General features: G+C 42.9%; 1 protein-coding gene across 3 annotated transcripts in view; it reads right to left on the bottom strand.

Annotated features, from left to right (window-relative positions):
- Positions 1-23,758, bottom strand: part of igsf9bb (immunoglobulin superfamily, member 9Bb) — a 195,939-nt gene that overhangs the window by 129,427 nt on the left and 42,754 nt on the right. For all 3 annotated transcript variants that reach the window (XM_046307239.1, XM_046307240.1, XM_046307241.1), the window contains exon 2: positions 10,365-10,556. In XM_046307239.1, the coding sequence (XP_046163195.1) occupies positions 10,365-10,556 (192 nt within the window). The remainder of the gene's footprint in view (positions 1-10,364; positions 10,557-23,758) is intronic.

The raw sequence follows: 23,758 nt of genomic DNA, 5'->3' as shown, positions 1-23,758 counted from the left end.
AACAAATCGATAGCTTAAAGCTACTGCCACCTTGTGGTCTGGAGTATTTTAACGAGGCTGATCGGTGGGCAATCCGTGCTATGTGAACAACAAAAAGTTGACTGCCGACACTAGGCAGAGATGCCAAGTACCTCTTGGCATTCAGTATCCTTTGTGGGTCCAAGCTTTAAGACTACGGGAGTTGAGTAGCAGCCCAGAGTGTCACAGCAGCTTTCACTCTTTACGGGTCAAGCAGGGAAAGGGAGGGGGAGGGGGATTTATGATTTGCTCTCGGCAAACTAGCGTCCGCTCATAACAGATGGCGGCCGACGATATGGGCAACACAAAGGTCTTTGAGGGCACAACGGCCCACAAGAGCAACATCATCAAAGCGCTCCACAGCTCACTACGCGGTCCCCAGAGTCAATGTGTTTGAGTGACATCCATTTGGGCTGACTATATCCCCTGTATGCAACACACCAGGTTATATCAAGTGAAGTAAAGTGAGAAACAGGGTGAATAGGAAATAATTATTAATAGAACCACTGAACCACTTTTTTTCCTAGACTGTGTGCAAGTATGCAGTGTCTATCCATCGTTTTTGTCATCATAATAGCATGTGTGTCTTTCCTCAGGTCTGATTGTCAGTGTCTGTACATGCACATGTTTATATCTGTATCTACCATATGTCTAAATGTATATACAGTGCCTTGCGAAAGTATTCGGCCCCCTTGAACTTTGCGACCTTTTGCCACATTTCAGGCTTCAAACATAAAGATATAAAACTGTATTTTTTTGTGAAGAATCAACAAGTGGGACACAATCATGAAGTGGAACGACATTTATTGGATATTTCAAACTTTAACAAATCAAAAAACTGAAAAATTGGGCGTGCAAAATTATTCAGCCCCTTTACTTTCAGTGCAGCAAACTCTCTCCAGAAGTTCAGTGAGGATCTCTGAATGATCCAATGTTGACCTAAATGACTAATGATGATAAATACAATCCACCTGTGTGTAATCAAGTCTCCGTATAAATGCACCTGCACTGTGATAGTCTCAGAGGTCTGTTAAAAGCGCAGAGAGCATCATGAAGAACAAGGAACACACCAGGCAGGTCCGAGATACTGTTGTGAAGAAGTTTAAAGCCGGATTTGGATACAAAAAGATTTCCCAAGCTTTAAACATCCCAATGAGCACTGTGCAAGCGATAATATTGAAATGGAAGGAGTATCAGACCACTGCAAATCTACCAAGACCTGGCCGTCCCTCTAAACTTTCAGCTCATACCAGGAGAAGACTGATCAGAGATGCAGCCAAGAGGCCCATGATCACTCTGGATGAACTGCAGAGATCTACAGCTGAGGTGGGACACTCTGTCCATAGGACAACAATCAGTCGTATATTGCACAAATCTGGCCTTTATGGAAGAGTGGCAAGAAGAAAGCCATTTCTTAAAGAGATCCATAAAAAGTGTCGTTTAAAGTTTGCCACAAGCCACCTGGGAGACACACCAAACATGTGGAAGAAGGTGCTCTAGTCAGATGAAACCAAAATTGAACTTTTTGGCAACAATGCAAAACGTTATGTTTGGCGTAAAAGCAACACAGCTCATCACGCTGAACACACCATGGGGACAGGGACAGGGAAGATGGTTAAAATTGATGGGAAGATGGATGGAGCCAAATACAGAACCATTCTGGAAGAAAACCTGATGGAGTCTGCAAAAGACCTGAGACTGGGACGGAGATTTGTCTTCCAACAAGACAATGATCCAAAACATAAAGCAAAATCTACAATGGAATGGTTCAAAAATAAACATATCCAGGTGTTAGAATGGCCAAGTCAAAGTCCAGACCTGAATCCAATCGAGAATCTGTGGAAAGAACTGAAAACTGCTGTTCACAAATGCTCTCCATCCAACCTCACTGAGCTCGAGCTGTTTTGCAAGGAGGAATGGGAAAAAATGTCAGTCTCTCGATGTGCAAAACTGATAGAGACATACCCCAAGCGACTTACAGCTGTAATCACAGCAAAAGGTGGCGTTACAAAGTATTAACTTAAGGGGGCTGAATAATTTTGCACGGCCAATTTTTCAGTTTTTGATTTGTTAAAAAAGTTTGAAATATCCAATAAATGTCGTTCCACTTCATGATTGTGTCCCACTTGTTGTTGATTCTTCACAAAAAAATACAGTTTTATATCTTTATGTTTGAAGCCTGAAATGTGGCAAAAGGTCGCAAAGTTCAAGGGGGGCGAATACATGGACATTCCGGCTGGCCAAACGCTTCATTAACCTGGACGACGCTGGGTCAATTGTGCGCCACCTGATGGGTCTCCCGGTCACTGCAGGCTGCGACAACCCAGGATCGAACTTGGATCTGTAGTGACGCCTCTAGCACTTTGATGATGTGCCTTAAAACTCTGCGCCACTTGGGAGGCCTCTCTGCTAAAGAACTTTGACGGAAGAGGGGCAATACCGATGCCACTCTCTTTTTATTGGCCTAACTTGGAGATTCTTCTAGTAGATAAGGGAGCGTCGCTGTGGTTGCGGGTTGGCTCTCTCCTCTGAGCAAAGTAACAAATATTTTTTCAGTGTTTGAGATCGATACTGCAGAAGGAGAACTGGGCCACAGCCTGCCGGGCAATTAGAAAGGAAGGAGAGCTTTAAAATTCAGCTGTATTTTTATCTGGGTGATAAAGGGGGGGGGGGGACAGAGGGGAAACTACACAGACATTTAGGTTAAAGATAGTAACAAGTTTGGGGGACATGCTGGGAGATTAGGTATAGGTATGTACAGCCCTCTGCTCGGTGGACTGCCTTTGTTCTTTTCTACAGTAAATGTAACCGTTACTGTGGCTCTTTTTGGTTGAAACAAGAGTAACACAATCTTTTGGATTCAGCAGAAGATGCCTGATCCAAAAATGTGTTTGTTTTTACAGAAACAGAGAGTCTAGGGAGAGATATCAGTACTATGAGGTTTGGCTTGGTATTAGGGCAAGTGTAAGGAAAGTCATCAGTTTGGGGTTCCCATTGATATTCTGATAGAAAAACATTGACCCTGGTCTAAGGTTACCATGTGCAATCTCCGACAGCAAAGTTCTCAGGAATTGCAAGGGGATGAAGGTTGGAACATTCCATATGTTGGGTTATTTTGGGGGATCTGTTTTTTTCTGCTACATTAACCATCAGCAACGACAAAGTTCCTTTCAGAAGCAATCTTAATCCATTTGCAGTCAAAGGCAGGCAGTGTATCACATTGTTTATGAAGACAGTCAAATGCAGACATGACCCAAGTCGATGGTGTTTGAATTGAGGTCTCATTTAGGCCCAGAGTACGGCATGTGACAAACAGACTCTGTAGCTCCTAATGGGACAAGCCAAACACCAGTGATTAATATTCCACTCTCGGACAAAGTGGAAATGCCATGCTGCCAGTACACACACACTTTTCATTGGCTTGGGGTGGCTATGACACGACCCAGAAACAAAGCCACACTCTGTTGGCACGACAGGCAGAGGGCAGTCTCTCAACCAGAGGAAGCATTGCCCCCTCAGTGCTCACTGTGGCAAAAAAAAGCACCAGTCCAATCTACAACAGGCACAACTCAGGCCACTGTGTGAATAAGAAATGGTATTGAACTCTAGCCTTGACACTGACCATCAATCTGTTCTGGCGCTGTTCCATCCTCACTGTGGGAGGTGGCTGTCAGTTAGCGAGCGACGACTAGAGCTTCGCAGTAGCACAAATTGAAAAAGGCCCCTGTTCTGTAGCTACTGTAGCGCAGCAGGGAGAAATTGGCGGTAGTGAGGACTGTCAAATGTAATTTGTACGAGGGTACGAGGAGCAGTCTAAAAACAGCACCAGGGAAGATTTTAAAGGAGCAGCATATATCCCTTGAAAAAAACAAAAAAGACACCTACCATCTAGAGATAAAGGCTGGAAGCTATTTTAGAAGATTGAAAATGGTTCTACCACCTTCAATTATTTGTCCCTTGGCGCAGTAAAACACTGTCCATATGATTGGCATCTTTGATCGAGTAAAATGCTTTTAATCACAACCACATCTGACAGGGACACAGGGGAGAGGGTCAAGAGCTTCAAGTTCTTCGGTGTCCACATCACTGAGGACTTAACCAGGTCTTCTCACGCCAGCATAGCCGTGAAGAAGGCAGAAACAACTTGGCACCGCCCCTCAGATCCTTAGGAACTTTTACAGCTGCACCATCGAGAGCATCCTGACTGGTTGTATCACCGTCTGGTATGGCAACTGCACAGCCCTCGACCGGAATGTCCTACAGAGGGTGGTGGGGACGGCTCAGGGCATCACTGGGGGTGAGCTGCCAGCCATCCAGGACGTGCATGTGTCTGAGAAATGCATAAAAAAATTGCCAAAGACTTCAGCCACCCGAGACATGGACTGTTCTCCATGCTCCCATCTGGCAGGCAGTACTGGTGGATCAAGGCTCAGACCAACAGACTCTTAAAAAGCTTCTATCCCCTGGCCATAAGACTGTTAAATGGCTAACAACTACTGCTCCCCCTCACACCTACGCTGCTGCTAAAATGATTATTGATTCCCATTACCATTAGTATCCATCCATTTATCCTGCTACATTATTACTCCTGTTTATTAGTATATTACCATAAGGATTTATATATTCCTGCTACCAGTCAACTTTCAGCCCTGTCTACATGTATATCCAACTATAATAATAATAATAATAATAATATATGCCATTTAGCAGACGCTTTTATCCAAAGCGACTTACAGTCATGTGTGCATACATTCTACGTATGGGTGGTCCCGGGAATCGAACCCACTACCCTGGCGTTACAAGCGCCATGCTCTACCAACTGAGCTACAGAACTATCACGCCTACACTTACACTGTTGCACACACACAAACTCACCACAATACACACATCCACACACCACTTACGCTGCTGCCATACTGTTTACTGTTATTATATTTATCCTGCAGTCACTTTCTCCTAATCCCTGCCTGCCTTATTTCTTGTGCAAAACATTTATTTTTTATATTGAATTATACACTGTTCGGCTGGGCTCGCAAGTTAAGCATTTCACTGTGCTTGTGCATGTGACAAATACAACTTTAAACTTGATAAAACTTGAAACAAATAATGCTTTTGTTGATTATGATTCTCTAAAACGGGGATTTAGTTTGCAGCTTCAACCTAATAAAATAAGGAGCAATACATATGATCCATGCTGTGTCTCCGGAGTGTGGTGTACCCGGTTGTACAGTAGATGCTGGTGTAACCTAACCGACAGAACTGCTCTGACTTTGGCCAGAGGTAGAAATCCTCAGCCGCTCTCTAATTAACGTTCGCGGTCAGGACCGACCATAAAAATTGCATATCCTGTCCCTGGCAACGTCTGAGACATTATTATTTGTATTTTTTTTAACTGACATGCTCAGTAAAATGAGCACATCCCCTTTCGGTCTCCGCTCCGTATCGATGCTGTAATGTTCCAGATTTCGAAGGGGGAAAAAAGTCCAAAGCACTTTTGACCAGTCACCTCTACCGATACGCATCTTTGGTCTGGAGGCTGCCTTTCAGCTTCTGTTTGAAGTGCAATGGCATAACACCTGGGTGGGTATTCTCCCACAACTGATTGTCCACAGCTAATTCAAATCAGCACCGCTATTCTGAGAGATTGTCTGTTCTTTTCCCAAAGGCCAGTGATTGTATGAAGGCTATTGATGAGTTTCAATGACTTAATACAAATACATAAAATGAGTCAAAACATTTTCTTATATACATGATTCAGACAAATAGAAATCACCTTTGAGGGAACACGTTTCTCGCTTGTTTCTCACAATAATGTATTCCTTTCCTCTGCTCTTGTTCCCTGTCATTATAAAGAGTCCCGATTCACAGACACCACACACACACAAGTGACTAGCTACTTGGCTGCTCAGTTATCTATTCGGCCACAGTATTCCCCATTCTGCTACATCGCTGGATTATCGGTCATAATCATCCGTTTATAAAACATTATAAAGAGGACATTCATAGCAACTGCCTACAACTCCAAATCCAAAAGCTTTTGCTGTGGGAGTCCGGCTCTGCATTGTAAAGACGCTTTAACAGGAACGTGTTTATCTGATGCAGACTGCAGCTAATCTATTGACCAAATAGGGATTATAGCGCACTAATTATATATGGCATATTAACAGTATAATGCATGGAATGGGAGTGATGTCATTTCTACAGGATTGTAACTCAAAGGGAAGCGGATTGTTTACTGATCCACTGTGAAGATGTACTGTGATCATTGCAGGATACTTTTTTTATAGTTAAAGAGGTCACCTAGTGTTGTTTATTGTCCAGTTTTAAAAAAGAAGACACCCTTCTCTTTAACATCATGATACATCAATCCATTTTATCAACATGAATTTAAACATATTTAATTCCTATTCATTATATCCATTTACACCTGTCAAAAACAACTTTATTATGTCATCCATTACTGTTAGTGTGCTTGGTCGCATAGTTAAAGCTCCTGTGGCAGTCAGTTAAGTGTTTCACAAGCAGTATCGCACTTCTCGCACCTGAAGGCATATTTCTTACCAAACATTTGTTTCCTACTGTGGGTGTTAGGGGAGGGGAGACAACCTCCCCTGGACTGCAGTGAAAATCCCAAACGTGCTCCCTCCTTACACACACTTGACCTTGTGAATCTGAAAGAACATTGGTCTCCCAACTTCATATGTCAATTTGTATTGACATATGAATGATATGGGAGGAAGGGAGGGAAATGCAGAGTTGCGTCGGGGCCGAGATCTATAGTGCATTTGGAAAGTATTCAGACCCCTTCACTTTTTCCACATTTTACAGCCTTATTCTAAACTGGATTAAATTGTTTTCCCCCTCATCAATTTACACACAATACCTCATAAAGACAAAGCAAAAGCAGTTTACAAAAAAACAATTGGCAACAAACAAAACCTGAAAGATCACATTTACACAAGTATTCAGACCCTTTACTCAGCACTTTGTTGAAACACCTTTGGCAGCGATTAGAGCTTCGAGTCTTCTTGTGTATAACACTACAAGCTTGGCACACCTGTATTTAGGGAGTTTTCCCCCCATCCTCTCAAGCGCTGTCAGGTTGGATGGGGAGCATCGCTGCACAGCAATTTTCAGTTATCTCCAGAGATGTTCAACTGGATTCAAGTCCGGGCTCTGGCTGGGCCACTCAAGGACATTCAGAGACTTGTCCCGCAGCCTCTCCTGCGTTAGCTTGGCAGTGTGCTTAGGGTCGTTGTCCTGTTGGAAGGTGAACCTTCGACCCAGTCCGAGGTCGTGAGCGCTCTGGAGCAGTTTTTCATCAAGGATGTTTCTGTACTTTGCTCTGTTCATCTTTCCCTCAATCCTGACTAGTCTCCCAGTACCTGCTGCTGAAAAACATCCCCACAGCAATATGCTGCTACCACCATGCTTCACGGTAGGGAGGGTGCCAGGTATCCTCCAGACGTGATGCTTGGCATTCAGGCCAAAGAGTTCAATCTGGGTTTCATCAGACCAGAGAATCTTGTTCCTCATGGTCAGAGTCCTTTACGTGCCTTTTGGAAAACTCCAAGCAGGCTGTCATGTGCCTTTTACTGGTGATTGGCTTCCGTCTGACCACTCTTCCATAAAGATCTGATTCGTGGAAGGTTCTCCCATTTCCACAGAGGAACTCTGGAGCTCAGTAAGAGTGACCATTGGGTTCTTAGTCATCTCCCTGACCAAGGCCCTTCTCCCCCAATTGCTCAGTTTGGCCAGGCAGCCATCTCTAAGAAGATTCTTGGTGGTTCCAATTTCTTCCATTTAAGAATGGGGGTGGCAGGTAGCCTAGCGGTTAGAGATTTGGCCCAGTAACCGGAAGGTTGCTGGATCGAAACCCTGAGCTGACAAGGTAAAAGTCTGTAGTTATGGTCCTGAACAAGGCAGTTAACCCACAGTTCCCCAGTAAGATGTCATTGTAAATAATAATTTGTTCTTAACTGACTTGCCTAGTGAAATAAATGTCAAATAAAATAAAAAAGGTCACTGTGTTCTTGGGGACCTTCAATGATGCAGATATTTTTGGTGCCCTTCCCCAGTTCTGTGCCTCGACACAATCCTGTCTCGGAGCTCTACGGACAATTCCTTTGACCTCATGGCTGGGTATTTGCCCTGACATGCACTATCAACTGTGGGACCCTATACAGACAGGTGTGTGCCTTTCCAAATCAAGTCCAATCGATTGAATTTATCATCACAGATGGACTCCAATCAAGTAGTACAAACAAGGTTGATCAATGGAAACAAGATGCACCTGAGCTAAATTTCAAGTCTCATAGCAAAGGCTCTGAATACTTACGTAAAAAAGGTATTTATGTTTTATATTTTTTTTAAAATCTGCAAACATTTCCCAAAAACAATTTTTGCTTCGTCATTATGGGGTATTGCGTGTGGATTCATAAGGAAAAACATGTATTTAATACATTTTTAGAATAGGCCTTTATGGTAAAATAAAAGTCAACGTGTCTGAATACTGCAGGTGTTGCAGGTGGAGGTGTTACCAGTTAGACCAGCCTTGGGCACAAATTCAGAGAAAAGATTTTAGGCAATTACTACTGTAAGTAAAGAGGCTACATACAGTTGAAGTTGGAAGTTTACATACACCTTAGCCAAATACATTTAAACTCAGTTTTCTCAATTCCTGACATTTAATCAGAGTAAAAATTCCCTGTCTTAGGTAAATTAGGATCGCCACTTTATTTTAAGAATGTGAAATGTCAGAATAATAGTAGAGAGAATTACTTATTTCAGCTTTTATTCCTTTCATCACACTCTCAGTGGATCAGAAGTTTACATACAGTCAATTAGTATTTGGTAACATTGCCTTTAAATTGTTTAACTTGGGTCAAACGTTTCAGGTAGCCTTCCACAAGCTTCCCACAATAAGTTGGGTGAATTTTGGCCCATTCCACCTGACAGAGCTGGTGTAACGGAGTCAGGTTTGTTGGCCTCCCTGCTCGCACACGCTTTTTCAGTTCTGCCCACAAATTTTCTATAGGGTTGAGGTCAGGGCTTTGTGATGGCCACTCCAATACCTTGACTTTGTTCTCCTAAAGGCATTTTGCGACACAACTTTGGAAGTATGCTTGGGGTCATTTGGAAGACCCATTTGCGACCAAGCTTTAACTTCCTGACTGATGTCTTGAGATGATGTGGATATATTGAAGCAACATGTTCCTACCTCATGATGCCATCTATTTTGTGAAGTGCACCAGTCCCTCCTGCAGCAAAGCATCCCCACAACATGATGTCCCCCCCCCCCCCCCGTGCTTCATGGTTGGGATGGTGTACTTCGGGCTTGCAATCCTCCCCCTTTTTCCTCCAAACATAACGATGGTCATTATGGCCAAACAGTTCTATTTTTGTTTCATCAGACCAGAGGACATTTCTCCAAAAAGTATGATCTTTGTCCCCAAGTGCAGTTGCAAACCATAGTCTGGCTTCTTTATGGTGGTTTTGGAGCAGTGGCTCCTTCCTTGCTGAGCGGCCTTTCAGGTTATGTCGATATGGGACTGGTTTTACTGTGGATATAGATACTTTTGAACCTGTCCTTCAACACCTTCACAAAGTCCTTTGCTGTTGTTCTGGGATTGATTTGCACTTTTCGCACCAAAGTATGTTCATCTCTGGGAGACAGAACGCGTCTCCTTCCTGAGTGGTATGACGGCTGCATGGTCCCATGGTGTTTATACTTGCTTACTATTGTTTGTACAGATGAACGTGGTACCTTCAGGCTTTTTGAAATTGCTCCCAATGATGAACCAGACTTGTGGAGGTCTACAATTTGTTTTCTGAGGTATTGGCTGATTTCTTTTGATTTTACAATGATGTCAAGCAAAGAGGCACAGAGTTTTAAGGTAGGCCTTGAAATACATCCACAGGTAAACCTCCAAATGACTCAAATGATGTCAATTAGCCTATCATAAGCTTCTAAAGCCATGACATCATTTTCTGGAATTTTCCAAGCTGTTTAAAGGCACAGTCAACTTAGTGTATGTAAACTTCTGACCCACTGGAATTGTGATACAGTGAATTATAAGTGAAATAATCTGTCTGTAAACAATTGTTGGAAAAATTACTGTGTGTCATGCACAAAGTAGATGTCCTAACCAACTTGCCAAAACTATAGTTTGTTGACAAGACATTTGTGGAGTTGTTGAAAATCTAGTTTTAATGACTCCAACCTAAGTGTATGTAAACTTCCGACTTCAACTGTAGGTGTACAAAATTACATTGGTTTTGTCAACGGCAAAACGACTTTGACATCCATGGTTTGGGCTAATAAAGAGGGAGAGGTGTCCTATTACCGGCATACTCCGGGCCCACATGAGGCGGGTAGAAGCGGAAGTTAATGAAGAAGGGGATGGGCACGCCAAACTTGAACCACTCCACCACGTAGGGCTGGCCATTCAGCGGGTAGGCCACATCGCATCCCAGGATGACATTCTCTCCAGCGCGCACCGTCACAAACTGGGGCTCCTCTCGCACGCCGTGGGCACCTGGGAAACGGAGAGGGGGAGTGAATTGTGAGTATCTAGGAAACAGCTAGGGACGTTACTTAATTGTGGTGAAATAACCAACCGAAAGCAACCTAGAAGTAAGAGAGTCATCTTTCATTATCATATCATCTACATTGTGTCTTAAGAGTGTCAGCATCAACCACAAACATGTTGTTTGTTTTTCACAGAGAAAAGTAAGATTAGAAAGCCTTATTGAAAAATGTTAATGAAGTACAATAATCACAAAACAAAACATGATATACACAGTGGTACATCCCTAAAAACCTTTTAAAAAAACACTAAGGATTACGGAACTGTATTCAACCATGGTTCCTTTTCAGTTGGAATATCATCCTTTTTAGTAGCCTCTTCCACTTCCACCACCCTGGTTTACTTTTCTCTCACATAGAGCAGCCTGTTTTTGATGACAAAGAATCATGAACTACGGGTGTCATTATTCAAATTGGCGACAACAAATTCCATCCTGAGCCAAGACCAATGAGTGTTATATCCTTCCTGTTATATCCTTCCTGTTTGGCCCTGTCCGGGGGTGTCCTCGGATGGGGCCACAGTGTCTCCTGACCCCTCCTGACTCAGCCTCCAGTATTTATGATGCAGTAGTTTATGTGTCGGGGGGCTAGGGTCAGTTTGTTATATCTGGAGTACTTCTCCTGTCCTATTCGGTGTCCTGTGTGAATCGAAGTGTGCGTTCTCTAATTCTCTCCTTCTCTCTTTCTTTCTTTCTTTCTCTCGGAGGACCTGAGCCCTAGGACCATGCCTCAAGACTACCTGACATGATGACTCCTTGCTGTCCCCAGTCCACCTGGCCGTGCTGCTGCTCCAGTTTCAACTGTTCTGCCTTATTATTATTCGACCATACTGGTCATTTATGAACATTTGAACATCTTGGCCATGTTCTGTTATAATCTCCACCCGGCACAGCCAGAAGAGGACTGGCCACCCCACATAGCCTGGTTCCTCTCTAGGTTTCTTCCTAGGTTTTGGCCTTTCTAGGGAGTTTTTCCTAGCCACCGTGCATCTACACCTGCATTGCTTGCTGTTTGGGGTTTTAGGCTGGGTTTCTGTACAGCACTTTGAGATATCAGCTGATGTACGAAGGGCTATATAAATACATTTGATTTGATTAAATTTGAGTGGAAAGCAAACAGAAACAGTGCACTTTGTCTTGACACTATATTCCCTAGCTGAGTCAGACAGTCTGTACGTTTATTTACTGCACTTTCCTTACATGTCCTAGACTTGTGTGACGTAGAAGTCCGTCACTGGCCGCGGGCAGCATTTGGTTCTTTAACGCACACACATATTCTTCACTCCTCCCTGCGCCATTATAAGATAAGTTAACAATGTGGGTCGACACAAATTAACTTCTGTCTTGGTGCATGCATTTCACACCTGTCAGTGTTCATATTTGAGAGATACAATAATTATACTTATCAATGTTGTGGATGAGCGCATTGTTTGTTTGTTCTGTTCCTCTCTCTCCATCTCTGTAGCTTCCGGGTATGCTGGAAAAGGACCCGAGCTAAGGGAATTGGGTTGGCTTTATAGTGCCTGTCCCAAATGGCTCAGTAATGCATATGGGCATATTGAAAGATAGTCAGTAGTGAGGTAATGTTGTAAATGTTATGTTGTGATATTGTTTAAAACCGTGTTGCAATGTATATCCTTTAGTATGTTTAGTTCATGGAAAAGGTAGGTTTGTATTGTTAATTGATTAATTAATTAGGGTTAATTGTTCTGAGGGGAGGGGCTAGCCCTACAAAAGGAGCCTCTCTTTCAGTCATGGGGAGGTTTTTGTTTTGGATTGAGCTGTGGATGGGGCAGCATTGTTTTTAAGCTGTCCCATAAGGTAGACGTTGATGGCAGTACTGTTGTTTTTTTGTTCACTTGTAAATAAACACCTTTGCACAGAAGAACTTTTGCGGTTCCGCCATCTTTTTATTTTGATAGAGGTTAGGTTATCCAGTTTAGCCTTCTGGCCTACTCTACGTGACAACTTGGATGGAACATATCTCAACTACCTTATTGACAATACATCATTCTGCAGACACAGACTAAGGACGTGATGTTGTTGGTTTTACTACGATGAAGCTTGGTGTCCACATGTTGACCACAGGGATATCCGTTCTACCAGAGCATTGATCCTCTACGAATTCACGCATGGCTTGGCTTTACAACCGGAAGAGAAGTGTGCTTTCATTTTACCAGTCAATACGGCTAATTAAATGGTGCTCTGCTCACCCCCGTGGCCCATAGGGATGCTTGGGATTATTGGGTTTGTCTTTATGAGGATGACCCACTGCCAGTGTCCTGCTATAGGAATGTGCTACGTCCCTGGTACCCTCCAGCCGTTGTATGCTGGTTTGTGTTTTGCCCTGATACTTGATCATTGATCAGTTATTGTAACTTAATGACCAATGTCTCACCAACTCTTAATTTCCGTTACTGGGAGGGAGGAAATGAACTGCCTGGCTAGAGTAGGTACGCCTATAGTCAGGGGCCTAGCAAGAACCTCTGTGAATAGGACAAATCAAAGACAAAGATTGTGAATAAATGAAGATGGTTCACTCAGGCAGGACTTTAAGCGTTGAAAAGAATGCGGAGTGTCTCGCTTCCTCTTCCATATCTGTCAGGGAGCAGCAGAGACAGTGATGCTTGTAAACCTTCGCACATCACATTCTGCACTACTGCATGCAAACAGTAGGGTGAAAGAATGCCAGCAACCAGGAAAACTAAGTGAAGGACACTTGTTGAGAAGAGAAATTCTTGGCAAATCAATCCTAACACCAGATATATTGTATATACAGTGCCTTCAGAAAGTATTCATCCCATTTGACTTATTCCACTTTGTGTTTGTCTAAGAGTTTTGCACACCTGGATTGTACAATATTTGCACATTATTATTATTTTTAATTCTTAAAGCTCTGTCAAATTGGTTGTAGATCAATGCTAGATTACCATTTTCAAGTCATGCCATAGATTTTCAAACTGATTTAAATCAAAATTGTAACTCGGCCACTCAGGAATATGTACTCAAAAGATATGTGACAATTACTTAATTCACGTTTACAGCAAGAGGCTCAATTTCATGGGTGTGAAGCAAAGGAAAACTGCACAAGCTTTTCAAGTACATATTATGCCCCTATTCAGACTCATGAAATGCTTCAACAGTCACCTTGGCTGGAGGTCAACATGAAATAATAGCTTAATTGTCTTAATTACCTCACTTTGCACTCAACAGAGGATGGTTATCATATAATTACGTTGCATTTGTCTAATTCTACATTGAAAGCAAAACAGCTTCATTTTGGGCAGTCGGAGGATGTTCAAACCCCTGTACTACTGTACAGAGAAATCAGGCACTTACATTGAACACTATTAACATGACAACAGTCATATTTACAGTTACCAAAAAAATTGCTGTAATGTTGGATGGTGGTTTGCTATATGGATCTGTGTGTGTGTGTTCTTCATTGCTTGGCGGCGACAGAGGCAGATAATAATGGGGGCTGAGGGAAAGCACTGCTCCCAGCAGTGTGTCCCCACACATATACCCAGGGCCTAGAAAGAGACTCTCCCTGCCTCCTCTACCTAGCCCAGCGCTATGTGTTGATTGGCTGCTGGTGACATCACCAGAGAGCGAAAAACAGGTCCCTGGAAGGTATGACTTCACCGTTTATACTGATTAGAGAGAGGGAGAGAGGGAGGAAAACGAGAGGTAATCATCTCCTCAGTAAGCAAAATCTCCAGGATTTTTACAAAGAATGACACAGTGGAATGATCAAATGCTTTAATCTCTGAGCTGCAGGAGGGGAGAGTACTGCATATCCTTCCAAAGACGTTCGCAGACCAAATATAGAGGGGGCTCTTATGTTTGAGCATGGTGCGGTCTGTCTTCAAGAATATTCACCGATCGGAGAGAACAGATGAGACAGTCCTGCAATCATCCATTTAAAGCTGCAAAAAAATCATGCACATCATCAGTGATTTTAGCAGACAAATTCAAGGAATACTGGGGCATCATGTACCACTAAAATTATTAATCTAACTGACAAGCCACTCATTTTTGTTACTCCAACGTTCTATCACTCTTGGCTGTAAGGTCGACATTTGGACAGCTGTCACTCAACAGTGTCTCTGTTTGAAGTCAATGAGCCGTCCCAAATGTTCTTTATCAGCATCTAACCATTTTTTGAGTACATTATGTCATTATATCAATAACTATTTATCCAGCACACCATTCACTTCTGAACAGAGCATGTGAGCAGAGTGTGCCCAATTTGACTGGAGCGTGGAGCGAGATTCCCAAAGGCTGGAGTGTCAGCCTTCTCGCCCACTCCAATTTCGCTCCAGTAGTGCTCACTTCACGAGCTCAGGGCACGCCCCTGCTGTAGGCTATACCTCAGTTAGCAGTAAGAATTCTAAAAATGAATTCAAAAGTCACTAACAAGTAATGTTTTGTTTAATGTGTATTTAATTCTAAGTCACAGCATATGCGCAATTTATAAACAATAATGATTTAAATACAATGAAAATGTTTAAATGCTGAGCACTTTGTCCCTACCAGCTTATTGTATGGCATTTGCAAATACTTCACAATGCATTTTGTTTTAGGCTATAGCCTTGAAATAATATACTCTGACCTACTTAGAGTGTTTATATGCTGTTTAATATGACATGTAGCCTATTTGAAATTATGTGCGCTTCTTACATTCACATTTTCATGTTTATTCAAATACTTTTCATTCAAATCCGTATTGTTTTGCTTCAATACTTAAAAACCAATTGGTAGGTCCAGGTAGTCACAAAAATAGATGGGTGTTGGTTAAATTGTGATTTTAATTAATGGAGAGAATTTGCAGTGTGAGTTTTTTTTCTCCTGTGATTGCAGAACGGATGGCGCACCGGAACACTCCATGAGCGATGAGCGGGATTTCCAACTGCTCAACTCACATGCTCAGCTTCTTAACTGTTACTGAACTGTGCCTGAAGTTAAGCACCCTCAATCACACTCCTCGAGAGATTAGAAGTGTATATTAAATATGCAGCAAGTGTAACAGGGTCAGGATTGCCCTGTTACAAGAAGTAAGTCATTTTAAGTGTTGCTACTGCATTGAATGTGCTCCAGGACTGATGCTTGTCTGGTTATTTTCAGGTTAACAAGCTGATTGAGCGAACACCCGTGCCCATCCCTTTAATCCTGACCCTGTTATGCAAGACTTTCCCAAATCACTAAGCGGTACCATTGTCGAATTCTAAAGTCCATTAGCTAGATTTAACTGAATCTAAAGAATGATTCATTTCAGGGAGCAGAAATAAATCGTAGATTGCAGAGAAGTTGAGCTGAAATGTAAATTCTACAATCTACAGAAAATACTTTGGTTTGGATGTTTCAAAAAGAAAGAAAATTAATTATGTATTAACATAAAAATGTTCAACTAATTTGCTGATGGAGCACAGTCAAAATATATTAATCTAGAATACCCCAAAGGGTAGTACGTATTAAATATGGCTTCTTTATTACCGAACCCAAAACTGCCAGAGGAGTCATGCCAGCCAATAAAGAACTACTTTTTACAGGCTGAGCACTTGAATATCAAATACAGCACGAAGCAGTTTTAGCTCAAAAGGGAAAATGTGCAAAACCACGCACACTGGATTCATTGTGCCTGACTGTCGATTATCACTTGCAGGGTCAAGGAATCCAGCGCGAGGTTATTGGACAGACAAAGGGGTTGTTAATAGTTCATGAAAGGGAATCAGACGTGAAACAGTCCGTTTGCGGTGTTGAACTTGTCCAGTTCATCAAATGGGAAGGACCCCGGGAAATTTAATACGCAATTGCATCGCTTTTAAAACGTTTTTTTTGTTTTGTTTTGCAATTGCTTCACCTTGGCGGCTCATCCGTCTGTCAAATTGAAGGCTCTGCCTGGTCATTCCGTACAGCATTTACTAAAATGCAGACTTCTTGTGCTTAGTGGAGCAGAGCTATTGTGAAGGAAGTTGTCAAGAAAGTGAGTTTGTTTATACAGGACCTACTGCCCCCACCTACCATGACAATCATGTCAATTCGGAGTTATACGGAGCCCTCCGCATTGTTACAACATTTGTGAGGTGCATGGCGATGCAGTACGGAGCTCGATTTGGCCTCTGCATGCCTCCGTAGGCAACGCAATTACGTCACACCCTCCATACGAAGCCTCTGAACACATTTTTGGATCAAGCATAAATTGGCTTTTACAAGATCACGATCAAAAACCCAAATATCATGTTGGCTTGAGAAACTAATGAAGCGTAGCGGGAAGGGCAGGATTTGATCTACTTCGGCTCACATGCCCTCCAATGAGAATCACTCACTCATTTTCTATTATAATAATAATAATAATATATGCCATTTAGCAGACGCTTTTATCCAAAGCGACTTACAGTCATGTGTGCATACATTCTACGTATGGGTGGTCCCGGGGATCGAACCCACTACCCTGGCGTTACAAGCGCCATGCTCTACCAACTGAGCTACAGAAGGACCCTGCCAGGATGCACAGAGAGCATCTAATCCCTCCACCATTACTGCTGCAGTGTAGTCATATCCATATTATCATGCTATGCATTTGTCTATCCAAGTCTACATAGCCAAACAAAATGGTAATGTGCTGCTTGTAACATCACAGTGAGTTATGATACCTATGAGATACATTCGCAGGGCCAAGTGAGAGATTGTTATTAGAGTTACGTTTTGATAGTACCTTTAGCGGAAACCTTGAGTTGAGTCTGTCTTGTGTACACGGCTCGCTAGCTGTCGGTCTCTCTGCAGAGCTTCACCCCTGCTACACTGGCTCTGCCCCGTTGCCAACTACCCCAGAATGGATAGCCCTAGTTCATAAGGTTGAAGTCGGAAGATTACATACACTTAGGTTGGAGTCATTAAAACTTGTTTTTCAACCACCGGTAGGATAGAACAGCGGCATCTGGTAAGACAAGGGGCGGCGGACTATGTATTACTGTACACAACAGTTGGTGCACGATATCTAAGGAAGTCTCGAGCTATTGCTCGCCTGAGGTAGAGTTTCATGATAAGCTGCAGACCACATTACCTACCGAGAGCCATTTCATCTATATTCTTTGTAGCTCTTTACATACCACCACAGTATTCCACCATAAGCAAACAAGAAAGCGCTCACCCAGAGGTGGCGCTCCTAGTGGCCGGGGACTTTAATGCAGGGAAACTTAAATCAGTTTTAACACATTTCTATCATAATCATGTTAAATGTGCAACCAGAGGGAAAATAACTCTGGACCACCTATACTCCACACACAGAGATGCATACAAAGCTCTCCCTCACCCTCCATTTGGCAAATCTGACCATAATTCCATCCTCCTCATTCCTGCTTACAAGCTAAAATTTAAGCAGGAAGCACCAGTGACTAGATCAATAAAAAAAGTGGTCAGATGAAGCAGATGCTAAACTACAGGACTGTTTTGCTAGCACAGACTGGAATATGTTCCGGGAATCCTTGAATGGAATTGAGGAGTACACCACATCTGTCATTGGCGTCATCAATAAGTGCATCGATGACGTCGTCCCCACAGCGACCGTACATACATACCCCAACCAGAAGCCATGGATTACAGGCAGCATCCGCACTGAACTGAAGGCTGAGAGCTGCCGCTTTCAAGGAGCGGGACTCTAACCCGGAAGCTTGTAAGATATCCTGCTATGCCCTCAGACGAACCATCAAACAGGCAAAATGTCAATACAGGACTAAGATTGAGTCGTACTACACCGGATCTTACGTTCGTCGGATGTGCCAGGGCCCACAACCATTAGACTACAAAGGGGAAGCACAGACAAGAGCTGCCCAGTGACATGAGCCTACCAAATGAGCTAAACTACTTCTATGCTCGCTTCGAGGCAAGTAACACTGAAACATGCATGAGAGCACCAGCTGTACCCGGAAGACTGTGTGATCACGCTCTCCGCACCCCATGTGAGTAAGACCTTTAAACAGGTCAACATTCACAAGGCCGCAGGGCCAGGCGGATTACCAGGACGTGTACTGCAAGTGTGCGCTAACCAACTAGCAAGTGTCTTCACTGACATTTTCAACCTCTCCCTGTCCGAGTCTGTAATACCAACATGTTTTAAGCAGACCACCATAGTGCCTGTGCCCAAGAACACTAAGGTAATCAGCCTAAATGACTACCGACCCGTAGCACTCACATCTATAGTCATGAAGTGCTTTGAAAGGCTGATCATGGCTCACATCAACACCATCATCCCAGAAACCCTAGACCCTCTCCAATTTGCATACCACCCCTACAGATCCACAGATGATGCAGTCTCTGGTGCACTCCACACGGCCCTTTCCCACCTGGACAAAAGGAACACCTATGTGAGAATGCTATTCATTGACTACAGCTCAGCGTTTAACACCATTGTGCCCTCAAAGCTCATCAATAACCTAAAGACCCAGGGACTAAACACATCCCTCTGCAACTGGATCCTGGACTTCCTGACGGGCCGCCCCCAGGTGGTAAGGTTAGGTAACAACACATCCGCCACGCTGATCCTCAACACAGCCCCCTCAGGGGTGCGTGCTCAGCCCCTCCTGTACTCCCTGTTCACTCATGACTGCACGGCCAGGCACGACTCCAACACAATCATTCAATTTTCAGATGACACAACAGTGGTAGGCCTGATCACAGACAACAACGTGGTAGGTCAGAGACCTGGCCATGTGGTGCAAGGACAACAACCTCTCCCTCAAAGTGATCAAGACAAAGAAGATGAAAAAGAGGACAGAGCATGCCACCATTCTGATCAACGGGGCTATAGTGGAGCAGGTTGAGAGCTTCAAGTTCCTTGGTGTCCACATAACTAACAAGGTCCAAGCACACCATGACAGTCGTGAAGAGGGCATGACAAAACTTATTCCCCCTCTGGAAACTAAAAAGATTTGGCATGGGTCCTCACATCCTCTAAAGGTTCTACAACTGCACCATCGAGAGCAGTCAGGACTGGTTGCATCACTGCCTGGTATGGCAACTGCTCGGCCTCCGACCGCAAGGCACTACAGAGGGTAGTGTGAATGGCCCATTACATCACTGGGGCCAAGCTTCCTGCCATCCAGGACCTCTATACCAGGCGGTGTCAGATGAAGGCCCTAAAAATTGTCAAAGATTCCAGCCACCCTACTCATAGTCTGTTCTTTGACTAGGGTGGTATTGATGGTATTGATGCTCATTATCTCTGCCCTAACAACTTCGCTAATAAAAATTGACACTATTTTTCAGTGCTCCTTTGCTCTTCGAATGTGGACAGATCGTATCTCACATAAGCGCCTATAAATAACCATAGTAATAACCGCAGAGTAGCATGTTAGCGTTGACGGACCTCAAATTACGAAGGAGAGGAGGAAGCAGTGCACAACTCAGCCACTCAGCGTCGATTAGCATTTTAGCGCCCAATGAGCGGCTGCTCGTTTGTGCGGCTTGATTGCTTCACCTTAACCAGTTCACGGCTTCTGCAGGGGCATCCTTTATGATGGATATTGCTTCTGACAGCTCTGTTAATGCTATCTCCTTGGCCCTCTTCCCTCCACTTCACCCCTGCCATCTCATTCCACTATAATGCTTTTATATGGTGTGCATGACTTTGCAGTTGCCCTGTTGATTCATGGTGGCCTACAATTCTCAGAGGACCTTGGTAAAACAAACTGTTATTGGACAGACAAAGGGGTTGTTAATAGTTTAGGAAAGGGTGCTTGTGCTGGTTTCTAAGCTTTACTGACCATCTGAAACTAAAGCTAGCAGGTCAGAAAACACTGCAGCAAAGGAGAATTGAATTGAAATAAACAGTATGTTGAAAAGGTTTGACAGTAAAATAGTAATCTTACTCCCCACTCGAATTTGCATACAGTGCTATTTATAACAATCAAGCTTTGGGAATTGCAGGCAGTGAACAGTATACCATAAACTGCAGATGAATGTTAAGGCTTGGGACAGTTGAGAAGGCATGCACAATACCAAAGCATTGTTGAAAATGATTGTAAATGAAATACATAAATATCTAAATTACATAAGCATTCACACCCGAGTCAATACTTTGTAGAGCACCTTTGGCAGCGATTTACAGCTGTGAGTATGAAATCGCTGGTGGCTGTTGATCATTGCTAGACATCCGTTTCAAAGTCTTGCCATAGATGTTCAAGCCAATTTAAGTCAAAACTGTAACCAGGCCGTGTGTTTTAGGTCATTGTCCTGATTCAAAATTCATAGGGCACTCACACAGCTGAGCAATCTTTTTTTGCAGGTGCACAGTAACAGTTGGACAAGATGAGGGAAAAAAGAAACTGCACACTGCTCTGATAGGCAAGCTTATTAAAGATCAGTGATACTATCGGCCTCACGGCTTCATCAGAGCTTTTGGGAGTTAGCACCCTTATGTAGACCTACCTCCACCCACATCCATTCTTAACATCGAAGGGGGTTGGAGGCGAAGGACAAACAAATAAGTGCTACCAAATATAACAATATGCATTTCGTAAATATTCAAAGTGTGTAAATAAGACGTATTAAACACGTCTGTAAAACCACAATGAGGACATAGACCTACCGAGCAAGTTTTCATAAATCATTGGGTACATTGTACGAAAAACATCAGAGTAATCTGAAATAGGGGCATAATTCAAGTTCATAATTCATAACATACATAGGCATCTCATCATTAAGACCTTTAGGTAATAATGTCTGGAGGGTGAAAATCCCAAAACATTCTCTTTTACTCAGAGTATTGTTAATATCACCTCCCCTGTCTGATATCTTAACTTTCTCTATGCCACAAAATCTAAAAGGGTAGACATTTCATGCTTCAGGTCATTGAAATGTACAGCGACTGGATAATCCCTATCATTTCTCCTGATTTAACTGTTATGTTCACTGATCCTCTGTTTGAGAGAACGAGAGGTTTTACCTACATAGCACATGGACATTTGATAATGTAAATAACATTGGCGGTGGAGCGTCTTATTTACATACTTTATTCTAATATTTATGAAATGCATATTGTTATATTTGGTAGCACTTATTTGGAGGTAGGTCTACATTCGGGACCAAATTTTCTTTTAACTCACAAAAGCTCGGGCGAAGGCCGTGAGGCCGATACGTAAGTATACACTGCTATGCATACACTGCTATGCTTGAAAATATGAAAATGATCATCAGTAATGTGTTGTATTGGATTGCCCCAAACATAATACTTTGTATTGAGGACAAAAAGTGAATTGCTTTGCCACATTTTTTTTGCAATATTTTTTTGCAATATTATACTGAACAAAAATATAAACACAACATGGAACAAATTCAAATATTTTACTGAGTTACAGTTCATATAAGGAAATCAGTCAATTTAAATGAATTCACGAGGCCCTAATCTATGGATTTCACATGACTGTGAATACAGATATGCATCTGTTGGTCACAGGTACCTTAAAAAAAAGGTAAGGGCATGGATCAGAAAACCAGTCAGTATCTAGTGTGACCACCATTTGCGTCATGCAGCACGACATATCTCCTTCACAGAAAGTTGACCAGGCTATTGATTGTGGCCTGTGGAATGTTATCCCACTCCTCATCAATGGCTGTGCAAAGTTGCTTGTTATTGGGAGAAACTGGAAAACCCTGTCATACAAGCCAATCCAGAGCATCCCAAACATGCTCAATCAGTGACATGTCTGGTGAGTACACAGGTCATGGAAGAACTGGGACATTTACAGCTTCCAGGAATTGTGTACAGATCCTTGCAACATTGGCTCATGCATTATGCTGAAACATGAGGTGATGGCGGCGGATGAATGGCACGACAATGGTCCCTATGGATATCTCTGTGCATTAAAATTGCCATAGATAATATTGTGTTCATTGTCCGTAGCTTATGACTGCCCTTACCATAACCCTACCGCCACCATGGGGCACTCTGCTCACAACATTGACATCAGCAAACCACTCGCACACACGATGACATACACGTGGTCTGCGGTTGTGAGGCCGGTTGGACGTACTGCCAAATTCTCTAAAAAGACGTGAGAGGCAACTTATGGTAGGGAAATTAACATTTAATTGTCTGACAACAGCTCTGGTGGACATTCCTGCAGCCAGCACGCCAATTGCACGCTCCCTCAAAACATCTGTGGCATTGTGTGACAAAACTGCACATTCTAGAGTGGCCTTTTATTGTCCCCAGCACGAGGTGCACCTGTGTAATGATCATACTGTTTAATCAGCTTCCTGGTATGCCAAATCTGTCAGGTGGATGGATTGTCTTGGCAAAGGAGAAATGATCACCAACAGAGATATAAAAAAATGTGTGCACAAAATTTGAGAGAAATAAGCTTTTTGTGTGTATGGAATATTTCTGGGATATTTTATTTCAGCTCATGAAACATAGGACCAAAACATGTTGTGTTTATATTTTTGTTCATACTTCCTTCTTTTCACTCTGTCAATTATGTTAGTAGCCTAGTGGTTAGAGCATTGGGCCAGTAACTGAAAGCTTGCTGGATCAAATCCCTGAGCTGACAAGGTAAAAATCTGTTATTCTGAGCAAGGCAGTTAACCCACGGTTCCCTGGGAGCTGAGGAAGTGGATGTTGATTATGGCAGCCTCCTGCACCTCTCTGATTCAGAGGGGTTGGGTTAAATGCAGAAGACATATTTCAGTTGAATACATTCAGTTGTACAACTGACTAGGTATCCCCCTTTCTTAACTACAATGTTGTTGATCCATCCTCAGTCATCGCTTATCTCAGCCATTAAACTCTCTGTTTTAAAGTCACCACTGGCCTCACGGTGAAATCCCTGAGCGGTTTCCATCCTCTCCGGCAACTGAGTTAGGAAGGACGCTTGTATCTTTGTAGTGACTGGGTTTATTGATACACCATCCAAAGTGTAATTAATAACTTCATCATACTCAAAGCGATATCCAATGTCTGCTTTTTTGGTTTGTTTTTACCAAACTACCAATAGGTGTTCTTCTTTGCAGGAGATTGGAAAGCCTCCCGGGTCATTGTGGTTGAATCTGAGGGACCTTACAGATAATTGTATGTGTTGTATGTGTGGGGTAGAGCGATGAGGTAGGCTTAGATGATGTAGGCTTAGACCTATAAAAAAATGTAACACTATTA

Source organism: Oncorhynchus gorbuscha, linkage group LG16 (assembly GCF_021184085.1).
Source record: "Oncorhynchus gorbuscha isolate QuinsamMale2020 ecotype Even-year linkage group LG16, OgorEven_v1.0, whole genome shotgun sequence".
Taxonomy (NCBI): Eukaryota; Metazoa; Chordata; class Actinopteri; order Salmoniformes; family Salmonidae; genus Oncorhynchus; species Oncorhynchus gorbuscha.
Note: the sequence above shows the minus strand (reverse complement) of the source record. Positions and strands in the feature narration are given on the sequence as shown.